The sequence below is a fragment of the Melospiza georgiana genome, chromosome Z, assembly GCF_028018845.1.
Source record: "Melospiza georgiana isolate bMelGeo1 chromosome Z, bMelGeo1.pri, whole genome shotgun sequence".
Classification (NCBI taxonomy): domain Eukaryota; kingdom Metazoa; phylum Chordata; class Aves; order Passeriformes; family Passerellidae; genus Melospiza; species Melospiza georgiana.
Window position 1 is genome coordinate 28,167,368 of NC_080465.1, and position 17,098 is coordinate 28,184,465.

At 42.7% G+C, this 17,098-nt stretch overlaps 1 protein-coding gene across 1 annotated transcript in view; it reads right to left on the minus strand.

Moving 5' to 3' along the window:
* Positions 1–16,832, minus strand: part of DAPK1 (death associated protein kinase 1) — an 85,699-nt gene extending 68,867 nt beyond the window's left edge. The window contains exons 1-2 of the mRNA XM_058043511.1: positions 16,817–16,832; positions 16,290–16,435 (exon numbers count right to left, since the gene is read on the minus strand). Of these exons, the coding sequence (XP_057899494.1) occupies positions 16,290–16,351 (62 nt within the window). The 5' untranslated portion in view covers positions 16,352–16,435; positions 16,817–16,832. The remainder of the gene's footprint in view (positions 1–16,289; positions 16,436–16,816) is intronic.
* Between the last annotated feature and the right edge of the window lie 266 nt (positions 16,833–17,098).

Below are 17,098 nucleotides of genomic sequence, written 5' to 3' on the forward strand. Positions count from 1 at the left end.
CTTTGACTTATGACCTCTTATTAGTTACCTGCTTCCAAATCATGACAGCATTGCAAATTTGCATTACGCCTGCACATAAGCCTTATAAAAAACAATGTGCAGAAACACAGGCACAGATTCAAGAGTTTGTCTTTCTGAAGTGGTGTGCAGCATGAAGGACAGGGATTTTCCAGAAGAAAAGGTGGCATGGCAATAGTATTTTAGACTAAAAATAAAGAAAAGGAAAGATCTTGCAGCTACTAAATCCTCCACAGACAGCACCAGCACACAGCCCTCCCTGCAATCAATGTGGTCTTCTTCTTTCAAAGGAGCACATGACTTTAAAGAAGTTATGACCACAGGGTTATCAGACAATATATGGGTTTCTCTATGATCATACTCTGCTAAGCAATTAGGTCAAACCGTGCTCTTGAAAATTAGTTTAGTGCAACTGAAGGTCAAGGAACGAAGGCATGCGCGGGAGATGAAGCAGAAAAGAAGTAGAAGGATTTAACTCTAAAGCACATACAAAGCCCTTGCCAGAAAGAGGAGTTGCACAGTTGCTAGAACTTTGTAGTGTATGAAAGGAACATTCTTGGCACTGAAAACCTGGCATCTGTGTACAAATAGAAAAAGTGTTCCAAGTCAGAAGCTGTACACAGAAACAAAAAGGAACTTTTTCACATCAATGCGCTCACCAGTACTGTCCTGTTCATTCTAAATTACACTTTTGTCAATGGCTTAGTTGTCAGGCAAATAAGTAGATTTTTGTTACTCTTAACCAGAACAAAGAGATATTACATGCTTTTACAGAGTTCTGTAATTCTTAGGAAAAAAACCCAACCAGATTATTTTACATAAGCAGTAATTCTGATGTCAGATTCTTTTTCTTATATTCACATTTGGGTTTTGGAATGCAAATTTGAATGAGTAAAGTGCTCTGGGTCTATGTTGGCAGCAGATGTTCAGAAGAAAAGGCACACACTTTTTTCAAAAGCTGGAAGCATTACTGAAGGTTTGATGATTCTGTTCTCCTGGAAACCCATGGATTACTGCAAATACAAAACAGAGACACACTAACAGCTTTACCCATGGCTGCAAGAAATTGACAGAATTATTCTTCTGAAAGTAGCCAAAAATTAAATTCTCTTTTCTGCTTCTTCTAGCGCTTTGAACAAACAACATGTTGAATAGGTGGGTGAGAGGCAAACACTAGACAGGCAGAGACAAAACCTTCCCTCTTTCCTGTATGTATATAAACAATTCAGCTCTGTCTCCAGTTTCATATTGTCTATCCAGCACTCACTTGTACAGTCTGGGTAACACCAAACATGCATACTTGTCACTGTGCCAGTATACAAGACAAGAAATGCAAGTTATCAACATTGCCGAAATCCCCTACAAAAGACTGAGTAGTGGTCAGACACTATTTTTATGCTGTCCAGTCCAGTTACTGCCTAGTAGGAACAGCAATTACATTATTAAGGGAAAGGAGGGTTAAAAAAAAAGAAAAAAAAACCAGCTGTTGGCTATTACTTTGCAAGCAAAAGCATAATATCTAACGGCTGTAACTTCCACACTTCAGGTGCAGTAAAACCTTTCACTGCTCAGGAGATAAACATTTTTTCTTAGTTCCTTCCTGAGAATTCATTTTACCATAGAATTACATTTCACTTTAGAGTTTCATGTAATATAGCTCAATGTGATATAAATGCAGAGGCGTGATACAGACAGAGAAGTTGAGTTAGTATATACAGTCTTCTCTGTGATATGTTCAATTTTTTTTAAAATTTTTCTTTTAATATGAGACTAAGCAATACTGCAAAGCTCAAGAGCTCTTTGCTTTCTCATATATGGACAAAAGCAGGGCTGCACTGCACTTTTACAGCAGCGTTGTCCTTCCCACTTCCACAAAAAGAAATGTCATGTTAGATTGAGTGAATCTTGGTATTCTGTGGTTCTCTCCCAAGCGACACTTCTGAGTCACTAACCTTTGCCACCTGCATTGCTAAAAGAACTGACCTGTTCTAGAGGAATTTGGAACTGCTTATTTGCAGTTACAGTGGGAACAATAATAATTCACTGAATGTGGTGACATGACAAATGTAAAATGAACACAACCAATATGGAAGTGAACTCAGTCTAAACACAGGTACGATCCTGGGTAAAACTTGAGGATAGTAAGAAGAACACAAAAGTGAAAATGTGAGATGCCTCTATGCCTCAAATGCCTTAACAAAATATTTAAGTAATTATCAAACTAGAGAATGTGAAGAGCTAGAAAGTACTAGAGAAAATAGTTTTAACAGAAGTCTACTCATAGACAAAGGAGTTTAAAACACAGCTGTAAAGTCCATGTCAAAATGTAATGGTATTTAGTGCACAGCCTGGAAGAATGTGTATATCACCCATTTCCTATTAATGATGCCTGGGCTGGAGTTTGTAGAAACCTGTTTAGTCTGAATACATGCACATCTGCTAAAGTATTTTCAGAAATCATCTTGCACTACAAAAAGTGGAGTACTCACACTTGTAAGCAGTTGAAGTAATAGCTACAGCTATAACATACAGGAAAATCAAAAAAAAAGAAAAAAAAAGGAAAAAGAAAAAAAAAAAAAAAGAAATAATGCAAAGAAAGCCAGAGATTTTCAAGCAACCACCATTCATAGTATTAAAAAGTACATGTACACATACAGCTACTTTAAGAATCAATGCCTAAGTATTGCCATATAAATACAGAACTTTAAATACCTTGTGAGTACTTTAGTCTAAATGCTTTTACTGTTATTTAATACTTCATTTTCCCCTTCTTTAGGGCTTTTCATGAAATTTGTAAACTAACTCAGCAATTAACATTAAATCGTAAGTTAATCTAGCTAAATGTTTAAAGACACGTGACATAAGTCTGACTCTGAACTGATCATGAAAGCTCAGTTATCACTAGCTCAGAAAATCTTAAACCAGGAGACTGGTGTGAATATTAGAACATATGAGCAGAACAAACATTTGATTTTGGTGGTGCTAAAGGCTGTTCTTGCTGCTATTTCATAACTAGTGTTTTGAGTTACGTGCTTCTCTTTTCAGCAATGGGTTTTGAAGCATGCCTGAATCGGTGTTTGTCCTTCAGCTTGGGAAAGAAAAGTCTAGCGATAATTCTTATCAGACCTCACTTGTATGATCCACTCTTTCATCACAATGAACAGCCTTTCTTCCTTTCACATTTTCAGAAATTCCCTATTTAGTGGTGTATGACCTACCATCCTTATGAGCAGTAACACTGTGCCTATAAGCATCATTCCTATGGAGATTTTTACTCCAGGAGGTTTTTATGTTCAATGGCCACAAACAAAAACACAGAAATTCATCACCTTTACAGCACAGCTGTACCTGCTAAATACATTAAACAATGCTAATGTAAGAAAATGTTTTTTTCAGTATAATTGAAAAAACCCATTTAATGCAGTCATAGAGTATGGATCATTCAAATGCTTTCTAGACAAATGATGAAACCTAATCACTAGGAGCAGAAGTGAGGATGGACTGCAAGCAGGTTATGAAATTATACAGGTCTAGAAATTATACAAATTGAAGGTGGGAAATTATGTAAAGTTTGGTTACTTTCTACTTCTACCAGGTATGAAGAATCACTAAAATACACAGGTGCATTACTAACCTTTTAGTATTACAGCATATGGAGAAACAACCTACTTATGTTCCACAGAAGATGGTGGAATAATTTTTTGTGTAGAAAAATTCTGGATTTTCTCCTCCAGTTATTAACCTGATGTTAGTTAAACATGTAAGAAACTCACTGAGCTATAAACACATCACTTAAGCCAGTGATGCTTTTCTGTGACTTAAAGGCGGCTTTTTAAGATGACATGGCATTACAAACAAAGCAGTTTGTGTCACAAACACAATGCTCTCATGCTAAGTGCCTTAGTAACTCCCATATACATTAGGGTTTTATGAGCCACTAATTAAAACCAAGTAATTGTCCGCTTCCCCAGATCTTCAGCTTTTATTCACAGATTCACAGCTATTCAAGTCTGTAGATGAGCTTGGGCACTTCAGAATTTAGCATATTAAAAAAAAACCCCAAAAACTTAAAAAAAAAATAATTCCAAGTTGTCTTCTCTGACCTCTGTGCAAAGGAGGGCTTGTCTGGCTAGCCTATGGCTGCTGCCACAGGAAAACATACTCAGACTGTGCTGTCACCAGTCTCATTGTCCAGGGTTAATCACAGTCAGGTTTTGCTCCCCAGTTCAGAGGAGCTCTTCCACAGGGCCTTGGCTGGCCGGACCTGCAGAGCTCTGAGGCACAGCAGATCGGTGCAGGCCTTTCAGCGTGCTGTAGTGGGCTGAGCCAGTACCTGTCACAAACAGAGGCTTCCTCATCCTGCAGGCCCTGCATTCCCATGCTGTGCTGCTGGCTGGCACTGATCCTCGTCTGACATGCCCGTGCTGACCCAGTTCAGAGAGCTCAATCTGTAATCTCCTCCCGCTTCCAGGCTGTGCTCAGGATGGTGCCAGCGCTAGGGCGGGAGAATGCTGCTCAGTGAGGAACAGGAGGGTGAGGAACAGCACCATCCCATCCTCTGACCCCGGTGCTAGGCCTGGCTTAGCCACGCCGGGGGGGCTCGCAGGCAGGCACAGCAGCACCGACCAGGAGCTAACACACCCTTACGAGGAACAGTAATGTGAAGGTTTCTTTCTAGAGGAACAAAAGAGGCAGCAGAAGTAGACCAGCTTTGCAAGATAGAATCTGGAATGGTTTGTTCTTCAGCTAATGTTAGAACTGGCAGCAAAGCCAGGAAAAGCGATATCCTCCTTTCAGACAAGAATGTGAAGTAAATAGTATCAGAAGGCCCTTTCAAATAAAAAACCATGAGAAAAGATGAGATATAAGGAACTGAGCCATTCCCTGACGTGCTTTCCTTCACCAGGGAATAAACGGCAATTCTACGCAGATGGTCCCGCTCATGGAGATAAGAAAATATTGCCAGACAGATAATTTACCAACAAAATCAACACTCCCGTACCAAAATGTTTGAAGTCTGCGTTTGCAAGGAATAAAAACCACAACAAAACAAAAACACTACTCAAACCCAAAGCAAACAAAACTAAATCCCTAAAAGAAAGAGAAAGCTGAAGGAGAGAATTTGAAGTATCTATCTTTAGGATTACATCTGCATCACCTTACTTAAAGGTAACAGGAGCCAAGTGTCCTAACAAAAGAGTCCAAGTCAGCAAGAAGAGAGGTATTGAAAGATGAAATCTGTTACCATTCAAGACTTTCATATATTTTTTTTGCCTTATACAATAATAAACGCCCAGTCTTGTTGACAGAGTTATTCAATGTCGAGTTCTTGGCATCAAAGTTCTAGGACCCAAGTAAGATCCACAGTGGTATTATTTTCCTTGGTGGACAAAAGCCATGTTATGGTTTGACACTGGCCAAACACCAGGCACCCACAAAAGTCACCCTCTCCAGCCACAGATGGGCAGAGGAGAGAAAAAAATTAACCAAGGCTTCATGAGTTGACAAGAACTATGAGAAAACCCTCCAAGGGAAAAACAGGCTCAACTTAGAGGTACAAAGTGAATTTATTACCAAAAAAATCAGAGGAGGATAATGAGAAGTAAAATAAGCCCTTAAAACACTTCTTCCCCCAGCCAACCCCTCCTTCCCACCAATAGAGCAGGGAGACCGGGTGTGGGGGCTTTGGTCAGTTCACCACCCACGGTGCTCTGGGAGAAGGGTCCTTCCCCTGTGAGACGTGGGCTTCCTCCCACAGGAGACAGCTCTCCATAAACTACCCCAGCATGGGTCCACTGTCATGAGCAGCAGTCCTCCCAAAACTGCAGGAACTGAGTCCCTCCCATGGGCATGTAGTCCTACCAAAACTGCTGTGACACGGGCCTCTCTTTCCATGGGGTGCAGCCCTCCAAGGACAGGCTGCTCCAGCCTGGAAGCAGGGCCCTCTCTCTCCACCAGGTCTCCCACTGGATCACAGCCTCCTCCAGGCATCCACCCACTTCAGCCTGAACACCTCCCCCACGGGCTGTGGGTGGATCTCTGCATCCCCCATGGATCCCAAAGGGCTGTGGGTGGATCTCTGCATCCCCCATGGATCCCCGTGGGCTGTGGGTGGATCTCTGCATCCCCCATGGATCCCCGTGGGCTGTGGGTGGATCTCTGCATCCCCCATGGATCCCCGTGGGCTGTGGGTGGATCTCTGCATCCCCCATGCATCCCAAAGGGCTGTGGGTGGATCTCTGCATCCCCCATGCATCCCCGTGGGCTGTGGGTGGATCTCTGCATCCCCATGGATCCCCACGGACTGTGGGTGGATCTCTGCATCCCCCACGGGCTGTGGGTGGATCTCTGCATCCACCACGGGCTGTGGGTGGATCTCTGCATCCCCATGGATCCCAAAGGGCTGTGGGTGGATCTCTGCATCCCCATGGATCCCAAAGGGCTGTGGGTGGATCTCTGCATCCCCATGGATCCCAAAGGGCTGTGGGTGGATCTCTGCATCCCCATGGATCCCAAAGGGCTGTGGGTGGATCTCTGCATCCCCATGGATCCCAAAGGGCTGTGGGTGGATCTCTGCATCCCCCATGCATCCCAAAGGGCTGTGGGTGGATCTCTGCCTCCCCCACGGGCTGTGGGTGGATCTCTGCATCCCACATGGATCCCCATGGGCTGTGGGTGGATCTTTGCATCCCCCACGGGCTGCGGGGGCACAGCTGCTTCACCGTGGTCCACACCAGGGGCTGCAGAGGAATCTCAGCTCCAGTGCATGGAGCACCTCCTGCCATCCTTTTCCACTGACCTTGGTGCCTCCATGTTGTTTCTCTCATGTGCTCTCACCTCCTCCTCTGGCTAGAGGAAAAAAACCCCAAACCTGTGCCCCACTTTGATCTCATTTTCTTCTTAAATATGTCATCACAGATCTTTAATTTGCTCAGTTTTAGCCAGCAGCATGTTCATCTTCAGAGCCATTAGGGATGGGCTCTGCTGAACATGGTGGGAAACTTCTAGCAGCTTCTCACAGCAGCCACACACCTTGTCACCCACTAAAACTGACAGAATGATTTAACATGGCAGAATAACTTAATTGTAAACGATGTCAGAATAAAACATTATCAGTTAGCACAGAATTTAGCTGCACTTAATTATACCTTTTTGCCTAGTTATTACATAGCTAGGCAAAGTAAGCACAGTGCCAAATAACAGCCACCACAAAGGATAGACATGATTTGAAAATTTATGCATTAGTTTTCTTAGTCTCCTTTAGAAATACAGGATTACAAAATACCATATCAGCAGTGAAGTTCAATTCTCTTCTCTAAAAACTTCAGCAAACGGAAAGAATAGGAGGGAAGAGATGAGTGTCCACATCACTTCTCTATAAGCACAAGACAGTTAAAAGCACCCGTTTCCAAAAAATGAACAGCCTTTCTCTGTCCCATAAGTGTTTACAACTTCAGAGCACTAGTCCAACAGACTGTGGTCAGGGGAAAATGTCCCTCTGCTATCAGTCCCCATGGCACAGGAGCAGGCACTCTAAGTGCATACTTCTACAGGCACACCTAGCCAGTATCTCAAAGCTAAAACAACCACTGACACTTGAGAGAAGACTGAGGAAAGGTACAAGAGTCCAGAAGCCAATTTATATACCAGGCAGAAAGCAGGACTCCAAGTAACTCGTGTAAACTTAGAAGCATACCATTGATAGCTCACAAATAAATACATAGTGGAAATAAAATGTTTCCAGTACATTGGTTCAGTTACAGGCTCTTAGCCTCCTGTTTAGGCAAGAAATGCACAGACAAATGCTATTGCCCCAAGTAATTTTCATCCTTTCCAAAACCTCACTACTTGGTATAATTCAGAAAAAAAAAAAATCTCAAACTGTAATTTCAATCAGTATGTAAACAGTTATAATTCACACAATGAAATCTCCAGCTTTGGATAAAGCTTACAGATCCCCATAAGCTCATGACGACGCAGTTGTTCTTTCTGTTAAACACATAGAAGACCACCTGAGCTTCATAACAAACAGAGACTTGCACCTGTAGGCAGATGATGGCACTGGGGGAGGTTTGGTCTAGAAGAGTGGCACACCACTCCAGTAGAGTGGCACACCAGGGTCCCTGTATGGTCAGCCCCGCAGCCATGCTTCCTCCTCAGCACCCCTGCCTCTGGAAGCAGAAATGGATTGGCACATCAGCTTGCACAAACGGGAAGGAAGAAGAGGAAGGAAATTAAACTTCTGATACCAAGAGAGTAAGGCTGCAGGCCACCATGTGTATTACTCACTGTAGTGTCTTACAGCCCTGCTGTAAACCATGTAAGTTGTTCTGGGACTGAAGGAAAAGTACTCATTACAAGATATTCCCTCCAACATCAACCTGTGCCACAAAAAAAAAAAAAAAAAACCACAAAACCCCAGCATGCTAACAACGCCACACTTTTAATAAAACAGGACAACATCCTCAAGGACTATAATATGCCTGGAAACTTTGAAAGACGGTGTTTAAACAGATCCAAAATATCATCAATGACTGTATCCTTATCAGCCTTCTCCTTTTCCAGTATCATGTAATACTTTCTTTTAATTTCACAAGCTCTATCTTTATACAATTTAGATTTCTTGTTCATACTGCTTCATTTCAACAGGTCCCATAAGGTCATTTTCCTTGAGGCAGAAAGCCTTTCAACTCCAGCCTGCAGAGCCATCTGTGAAAATTGCAAATGTAAATATAGTTTCAAAAGTTTGTTTCACCAACCATTTTAATTTTTGCAGCGTATTAATAATATCATACCACTCCAAGCATAGTGGTACAAGGTTAAATGTACTGAAGTCATAAATATTCTGTCTCAAGCAGCTTCATCTCACAGCTTCATCACCTTAGCTTAGCATCTCTTATTGACTTTAGAAAAGGACAGCAGTCATCTCTTTCAAATGGAGGGACAAGACCTGCAAGTAACATGTGAAGAAGGACATACCAAGGTTCACAAGGATATGGAGAGATTCCTGCCCCAACAATTCATCTCTGTCATTAATCTGTTCCATAACTGTACCAAAACCAACAGAAACGTCACCCAACAACTAACCAAAATGTGCAGGCTCCACTTCTCCTGTGTCACCTCCTAGACAAGATCTCAGAGTTTAGTAACATCACCTGTATTAGACTCCTTGGCACTGGCCTTTGCACACAGTTCTGCAAAATTTCACATTATGCCAAAATTGACTGCTTAAGGTAGACATGCAACTAAACAGTAAAGGCTTGAAGATCTTTAGGCTTTGTCGGCACTTTTCTCAGCTTCACCCATCTCAGCCACTCACTCATCATAGTTAAGTATGACCTATTATACTGCATGGCAAGTCAATGAATGCTGTTCAGGTTTAGTGCATGTCCCGCCTTTGTGTCACCTATCTTCATGCAAGGGGACAAAACAGAGTTTGAGAAACACTTTTGTTTGAGGCAGAGTTCCTTCAAAGCCACTATCATCCAGGACACAAGGTGCTGAGCCACTGCTTTAACTGGCATGATTTCTTCAGAATATAAAATTGTATCAACAAGTTGCACAGGTACTCTAACCAAGCCAGTTAAAAACAGAAAGACAGTTGGACCTTAAGCCAGGGTCTCACGAGAAACACACAATCTCCTCCAAAAACTGGTCCAGTTTTGAATACCTCTGACTAACTGCAACAACCATTTGTGAAGATTACTTCAACTGCTATTGCATCTCCCATAATTCTCCTAATTTCCAGTTTATACTTCCTTGTTGTCAGTTTATGCTCTTCTGTCTTTGTGGCAAAGTGACTCTTTATCTTGGTCCCTCCTGCATATTTAACTCAAAGTAGATTTATGGAGGCAATCACAACTCCATGCAGGCTGAGATTTCACAGTGCTTTCAGCTGATCTGAGAGTGTACACCTGCCATAAATTATAAATAAGGTAGGTATTTTTCCCCTTTGACAGCAGCACTAAAAAAAAACAAAAAAAAAAAAAAAAACAAAACCAACCCTGAAACAAAACAGCCTACAGAGAAACACAGCAGAGGAAAGAGATACTGAGCCTTTCAACCACCAACATTGCATGCAGCCTCAGCTTTGAGCAAAGCTCTCATGAAACAGTGGTGTCAGCCTCCCCTTCCTAGGCTAAAGGGGCCAACTTCTGTTCAGTACACATAATTCCAGCAGAGCAAATTACATACTCAACATCTGTAAAGAGAGAAAATAGGGAGCAAAAAAACAAACACCTAAAAATCCCCACAACACAGAAGGACTAACCTGGAAAGCTAGAAGGACAGATTGGAGTTTCAGCACACCCCTAACACACCTGCTCTGGTACTGGTCATGCCTCACTGAGCCTGGCTAGAAGAAAAATCAGACAAGCATTTTTATCTTCTTCCTGATGAGTTTAGATTTACAAAGATTTGTGCATTTAAATTGAGAGCACCGAATAATCAGCAAGCTCTAGTTTTTATTACACTGCATTTTAAAGGAAATACAAAGCAGCCATTATTCTTCCCAAGAGAAAGAAATAAAGTAAGCAGGACCAAGTTATACCCAAAAAAGCATCAGCACTTCTTGTGCTTTTCATGAAGCAAACCTCTCAGCACATTTTATACGGCAGCAATTGTCACCAGTGGCATTGTACGGTGACAGCTCTTGCAGCCTGCGCAATCAGCAGCTTGCAGGTTATTGTGCATTTCCAAAAAGGAAACATTTTAAGGCATGTCTGGGAGGCAAACTCAGTTGAGATGTATAATTTTTGCAACTATGCTTTCCAGTTAAGAAACTTTCCTTTTCAGTATCCATGCAACCATCAAAGCCACGACTTAAAGACAAGCATGGAACAACCAACTTCTCCTCCAAGAGTCGACTGATAAAACATGGCCATAGCTTACAAACAGCACAAAAAGAGTTATTTGACGTAATTTGAATTACATCATTGAAATTACATTTTCAATTCTTCGAAAAAAGTCAAAAGGGCACACAAAGACACCAATCAACCAAGTTTCCTGGTCAGGGACTTTGCCATCAACATTTTGAGTTCCTTCTTAGGTCCTTTTCCCTGAAAAGCTCCGATAGTCCGCTCAATTTAATTAATTATCATGTACTACTAAAATGTGAATAAAGTAGTTGTAAAACCAGTGAATTATACACTTGCAGTATTTATCACCATGCCTGTACAAAAAACAGGAAATGGGACCACAGGGGTTTGCACCTTCTGCTTTTGCAGTTTAACCATTTTACTGCTGCATGAAAAGGAAGGTTAACACATGCCTTGTAATGAAGCAATGTTATTTTCTTTCTTATATCAAGAAAACACAAGTAAACAGAAACTGGAAATTTCAATGTACCACAGTTAAAACGTTTGTAGCTCACATGCACTAGTTTTAGCCTTATGAAACCATCCTTCACACTTCTCCTTCCCCTCCCCCATATGACTTTCTGATACATAGGAAAAAATGTTACACTATAAGATTATTAAAGATGGCTGTCATTGGTTTTAAATGTGACAGTTTTGAAAGGAAGTATCCCCCTTTGTGATATTCATGATGTCTTTCACATCCTATAAATCTCACAACAGAGCCTGGCAATTTTAATACATGGGCTAGTTAGCAAGATTAACTTAGATTGTCAAGCCTGAAAAGTGCCATGAAGGTTAAAATCTAGTTGCCATTCAGGTTCGTTTGTTTGGGGGTTTTTTCAGTGCTTTTACTTTCCTCCCAATACAGAAGAGCAGTGTAGTTGCAGTGTTTGGATAGATGACAGGCAGCCTCTGCAGCTGTAAAAAGCAGTGCTACCAAAATCCAGTATCTGAATAATCAAAACCACATACATTCATGCCTATATATATATATATATATATATATATTCAGCCTACATACTCCCTGTTTACAATGGAAATAATTTTCCTGGAAAAATAAAAAAACAATCCTTTTTCACTCAACTCTGAAAGGTAGAGGAACATCTAACAGAATGTAAATACATATTTGCACAGCTCTCTGTTCTCTCTTATCAACATCTTCAGCATGTTAGCCCAGGCATTTTTCTCTCACAACTGATAAAGCCATTAGGTACATTAGGTAGCAGGGTTAGGTTGCTACTCTTTACTCTTAGCATCTCTGACTAGCGAGTTACCAAGCAGAGTCAGAGCAGTCTCCAAAACTGGCAGGATTCAGTGTAGCCTTCCTCTGACAAGTTACAAGTGTTTCCCTAGTGACTCCAACAGGTCCATACAAGCCTGACATTCAAAACTGTTAGATATCTCTTCCTGCTTTCTGAATCAACAAGAGTCTAAAAATTGTGAACCACAGTGCAATGCAAATACCATTCTTCAGTTCCAAAACTTTACCCTAACACTCTGCATCTCTTTTAGAAAGCACATGAAAGCTTGAAGGAAAATAAAACAACCAAAAATACCAAACGTGGGTGTTGGGGGTGAAGGAAGAAGAAGCTGTCTATATGATCAAGAACTCACACAGACAAACACAGTATGTATTTATAACACAGCTTTGGATAGCTCTCCCTAAAATTATTTAAACAACACCACATTTCTCACAATACTGTATGAATTCCCAAGCAAGGCCAGTCATGGTAAAAAACATACCTTGAAAGGTTCGGTGTACTTTGAAGGTCTTTACTTGCTTGCTCACCATAGTGAGGTTTTTAATACTGCTGAACTTGAATTCCTGACTTTTGGGAGGACTGAATTAAAAGCACTGCAGCAAGGTATTTAAAATGCACAGTCACACCACCTGCAACTGCAGGCAGAATTAAAATGACAAAACTGTGTTTAGCGAATTCATTCCTCTTGCATGATAATGTTTACCACCCCTTGAAACTTCATGGTTAGATGATTACTTAACACGTCTGCAGGTAGCCTGCATGTGAACAAGTAACACATGTAATTTCATATTTGCAAGAAAGATGGAAAACAAAAAAAAAAGTGTATGCAACACACCATAGGCTAATCAAGAGCAATCTTCTTATATGTTCCAAAGATAGCATTAGATCCATAAGTCTCCCAAGACTGCATTGGTACAAAAGCCTAAGATAAACCAACCTTAACAGCCATGAACTTGTCAGGAGAAATCGGGTGTGGGCAAGAAAAGTAAATAAGGTTGATTCTACCTGTATTCATAATTGCAAATTTCTTTTTTCTTATTCTCTCCAGCATAAGTGAAAACTAACTAAAGACTAGAAGAAAACTCAGATTTTTTTGGTAATAGGACTATGACTGTTTATTGCCTTTTCTGCAAAAGCACAGGAGAATACCAGAAAACTAGAGGACAAAATTTTTTTTAGCCAAGGCACACCATCATCCCTTCTTATTTCCAATAATGCTAGGTCTTATGCTACGCAACACTTAAACCTCTTTTATTACTTTCTATCAAAAATTTAATTTACACAGCCCATTTGCTTTCTTCAAGACACCTTTCATATTTAAATGATTTTTTATTCTAGTTACTGTCAGAAGTATTATAATATAACATAGACTAAAATAATTTGCAAGGGAAAACAATGTAGATTATTAAAATTAAAATTCACGGAGCTCTCTGAAAAGGCAGGTTGGCCTAGGAACTTCGGGATCTTTTCATTGAAACACAAGTCTGTCAATAAAACCTCACCTGTTACTTTATTCATCTTTTTTGCTTCATGCCTGCAGCTAAGTAAGAGGAAATAAAAGCATTCTTCCAGGAGAAGGGGGAAAATCAGTTGATTTTGGACCTTTCTTCATTGCTTAGCTGAAGTATTAATTCACAATTTGGGTTCCCAAATGAATACAATAAATTTTAAAGTCAAAGATGTTTTTAATATTCACTGTTTTTTGAGTTTTGAGCCTCAGGACAACTACATTTATACGCAAACCTAACAGTCAGAAACCAGCTAAGGGGTAAATGAGGAATGGAAAGTGACAGATTTACAAAAAAGTAGTTTGTGCAACCCTAAACATTTAAGTTCAAAAAGAAGTTTAAAACACCACTGAAATAAACCATTCAACCATATCCTGAGATTTGTTTACTCTCATGGTTTTATGACAATTCACACTGGAATAATCCCAATTTCTTAAAATGATACTGAAGTGAAAGCTTTGGCCCTTTTAAATAGCTATATTCCATTTTTAAAGTAAAACCCTGCCAAACATATCACAATGTTTTACCATCCACTGGTATTTTCTCACATATGTAGATAAAATTGATGAGATTCTTAGATTTCTTTACTCTTTTTCAAGTGAAAACTAGAGTAGATTTTAACGTTCTTTAAAATTCATAAAATATTATAGGTTTAGAATGCATGCCAAGCTTCTATAGCATTAGGATGGATAAAACCCCCAGTGTCGTAATAACCTGTTGGTAAATGATAAAATGAATATACCATTTTTAAACTGAATGCCATTACCTAACACTCTGCCAGTTTGAAACCCTCCATTTGTTCTGGTTTTTTTGGTTGTTCTTTTACTATTTAACGTTTTCAGTGTTTGCACTTCTCATACTGTAAAAACGAAATGCCTGCTCTCCACTGCTGTGCTCAGGAGCTTGTGACTTGTGACTTCCAAAGAACATTTATTTGAAAAAAAACCTGCATGTATTTAAACACTTCTTATGTAACTGGCCTAAGGGCAATTGTTCTATTTCATAAATATGCATCAGAGACCAAACACTGCACTGATACTTCCTCTTTAAAAAAAATACAGGAGAAATTACATAAACCTTAGCACCTTCTAATATTGACAATATTAGGCATTGTCTTCTCCCTGAAGAATCTTAAAAACCCCACAATATATGCGCATCTTTATTGTCTTCCATGAAGCCAATAATTTATCAGTATCTGTAAGCACAACAATTGTTTTATTTTTAAAAATCCAGAAACCCAAACCTGAATTTTGGAATACTGTGTATCCGTGTCAAAAAAAAAAACAAAACAAAAACAACCTGGAGATCAAATAGAGCAATCTTAGGAGCCAAAATAATTGTTTAGATCACAAAATCCAAACTTATCCCTTCGCATGAAAATACATCTTCCTATGAGGTTATCCAGCAAGTTAATATTACTTCACAGTCTAACACAGTCCTAGAATGTTACTCTAGATGTATGAAAATGTCAACCCAAAATACTATGTGGAAATAAAAGAACGTGTTTATTGTCAAAGTCACATCAAAAAACTTGTATAAAAATGGGATGAAGTTTACTAGAAATACAGTGCAATTAAGTTCCTTATAATGTGGGGGGCTTCTTGGTTGGTTAGTTGTTGTTTGGGTGGGGTTTCAGGGGTTTTTTTTGGTTCATTGGTTGGCTTTGTTGTTGTTGTTTGGGGTTTTTGTTTTAGTTTATTAGTATTTTTATTTATTTTTAAGAAATCATGAAATATTTCTAAGTTCCTGCCTATTCAAGTCACTTGTTCGCAACATTTGCTATGACTGGACGCTTCACTGGGAAGGTACACAGAGGCAGCTATGGGGGCATCTGCTCCATGTGTACTGAATGCCCTGTGCTAACTGAACACTAACCCTCTGCTTTGAAATCACCAGCATGAGCACTAGAAAGGGATTCTGCCATACTGGTTTGCGAGAATGCCACTGGATTCCTCCTTAAAGAAGGGGGACAGAACATGAAAAAGGCTCTCATGTAACACAATGCAGAGGTTTAAACTGTCTTACAACATGGAAAGCACTGAAAAAACAAGGCATAACTAATATTGTGGGCTCGGAGGGGCTCATTATTACACAGCATTCAAGAATCAAGGTTCAAGTAGGCAGCTCAGCATCTGCAGCGCTCTGCTCATCCCTTAATCTGACTTCCAGCTCCAGCAGCGATGCCCAGACAGTCATCTTCACCACAGATACAGAGGGAATACAGAGCTTCTCTCACTGCTTAAATCGCGTTCTCAAAGCAAAATCCAACACGGCATACAGGCGTAGTCCTTCACACCATGAACAATGCAAACTTCCCTCCTTCAAGCCCAGCCCGTTTCCAGTTCCCCGCCCGGCGAACAGCAGCCAGGCTCGCACAGCCACAGCTGCGCCGCCGACAGCGGGCTCGCCCCTGCAAGCCCACCACAGCACCGGGAGGGCGTCGGGCTGGGCAGGTCCCACCTCGGAGCTGTCCCTGTCCAAAAATCTCATCAGACCCGTGCTAAAAAGGCAAAGGCGCGGTAACTTCAAATGCAAATCCCTTTCTCTCTTTGGGCACCTCAGACACGGTGGAAAGGCAACGCGGGTGTGAGCCTGCCCTCGCCCCGCCGCGCTCAGAGGCCACGGTTCCGTCCGCCCGCACCCACCTGCCAAGGTCCTCGCCCGTCTCGTAGTGCTCCTCCAGGTTCTCCTGCCGGAACACCGTCATGGTCGCCGCCCGCCGCCGGCTTCAGCCCCTGCTCGGCGCCCTCATCACCAGTGCCCCGGAGCCGCCCCGCGCAGGCTGCGCGCCCTGCGGAGGAGCGCGGAGGTGAACGCCCCTGCCCGCGGTCCCTCCCGGCGCCGGGGGCTCTCCCCACCCGCGAGGGAAGCGGCACCCGCGGGCCGAAGAGCGCCTCCCCTGTCCCTGCCGAGCGCCGGGAGAAGAAAGCGGAGCTCCGCGCCCCCGCCCCTTCCCCGGCAGCGGCAGCCGCCCAGCTGCCGCGGCGGCCACCGGAGCCCGACCGCCCGCCCGCCGCATTCCTCAGTGGCCCCGTTGCCCTGTCAACCGGGACGTGCCGCCAGGCCTGCGGCAGGAGCCCCCCCCCGCCCCGGACACCTCCGCAACCTGACCCCGGGCGAGCCGCGGGGCCGGGGCGAACGGCACCGTTCTCCCGCGGCGCGCCCCGCTTACCCGCTCGCCCTCCCGCCGCTCCGCGCCCCGGGAAGCAGCGACAGCGCCGCGGCCGCTCCCGGCGGGCGCGCAGGCACTCGCGGTGTGGCCGCGCGGCCAATGGGGAGCGGCCCGCCCGCCGCGCCGCCCTCCGCCCCTCGCCGCGGCCTCCCGCCCCTGCTCCGCCGCCGCCTCGGCCAGGTGCGCCCGCCCCGCCCCGCCCCGCCCCTCTCGGCACGGCACGGCCCGGCACGGCACGGCCAGCCCGCGGCGGCGGGACCCGCCCAGCGCGGTCTGCGGGCG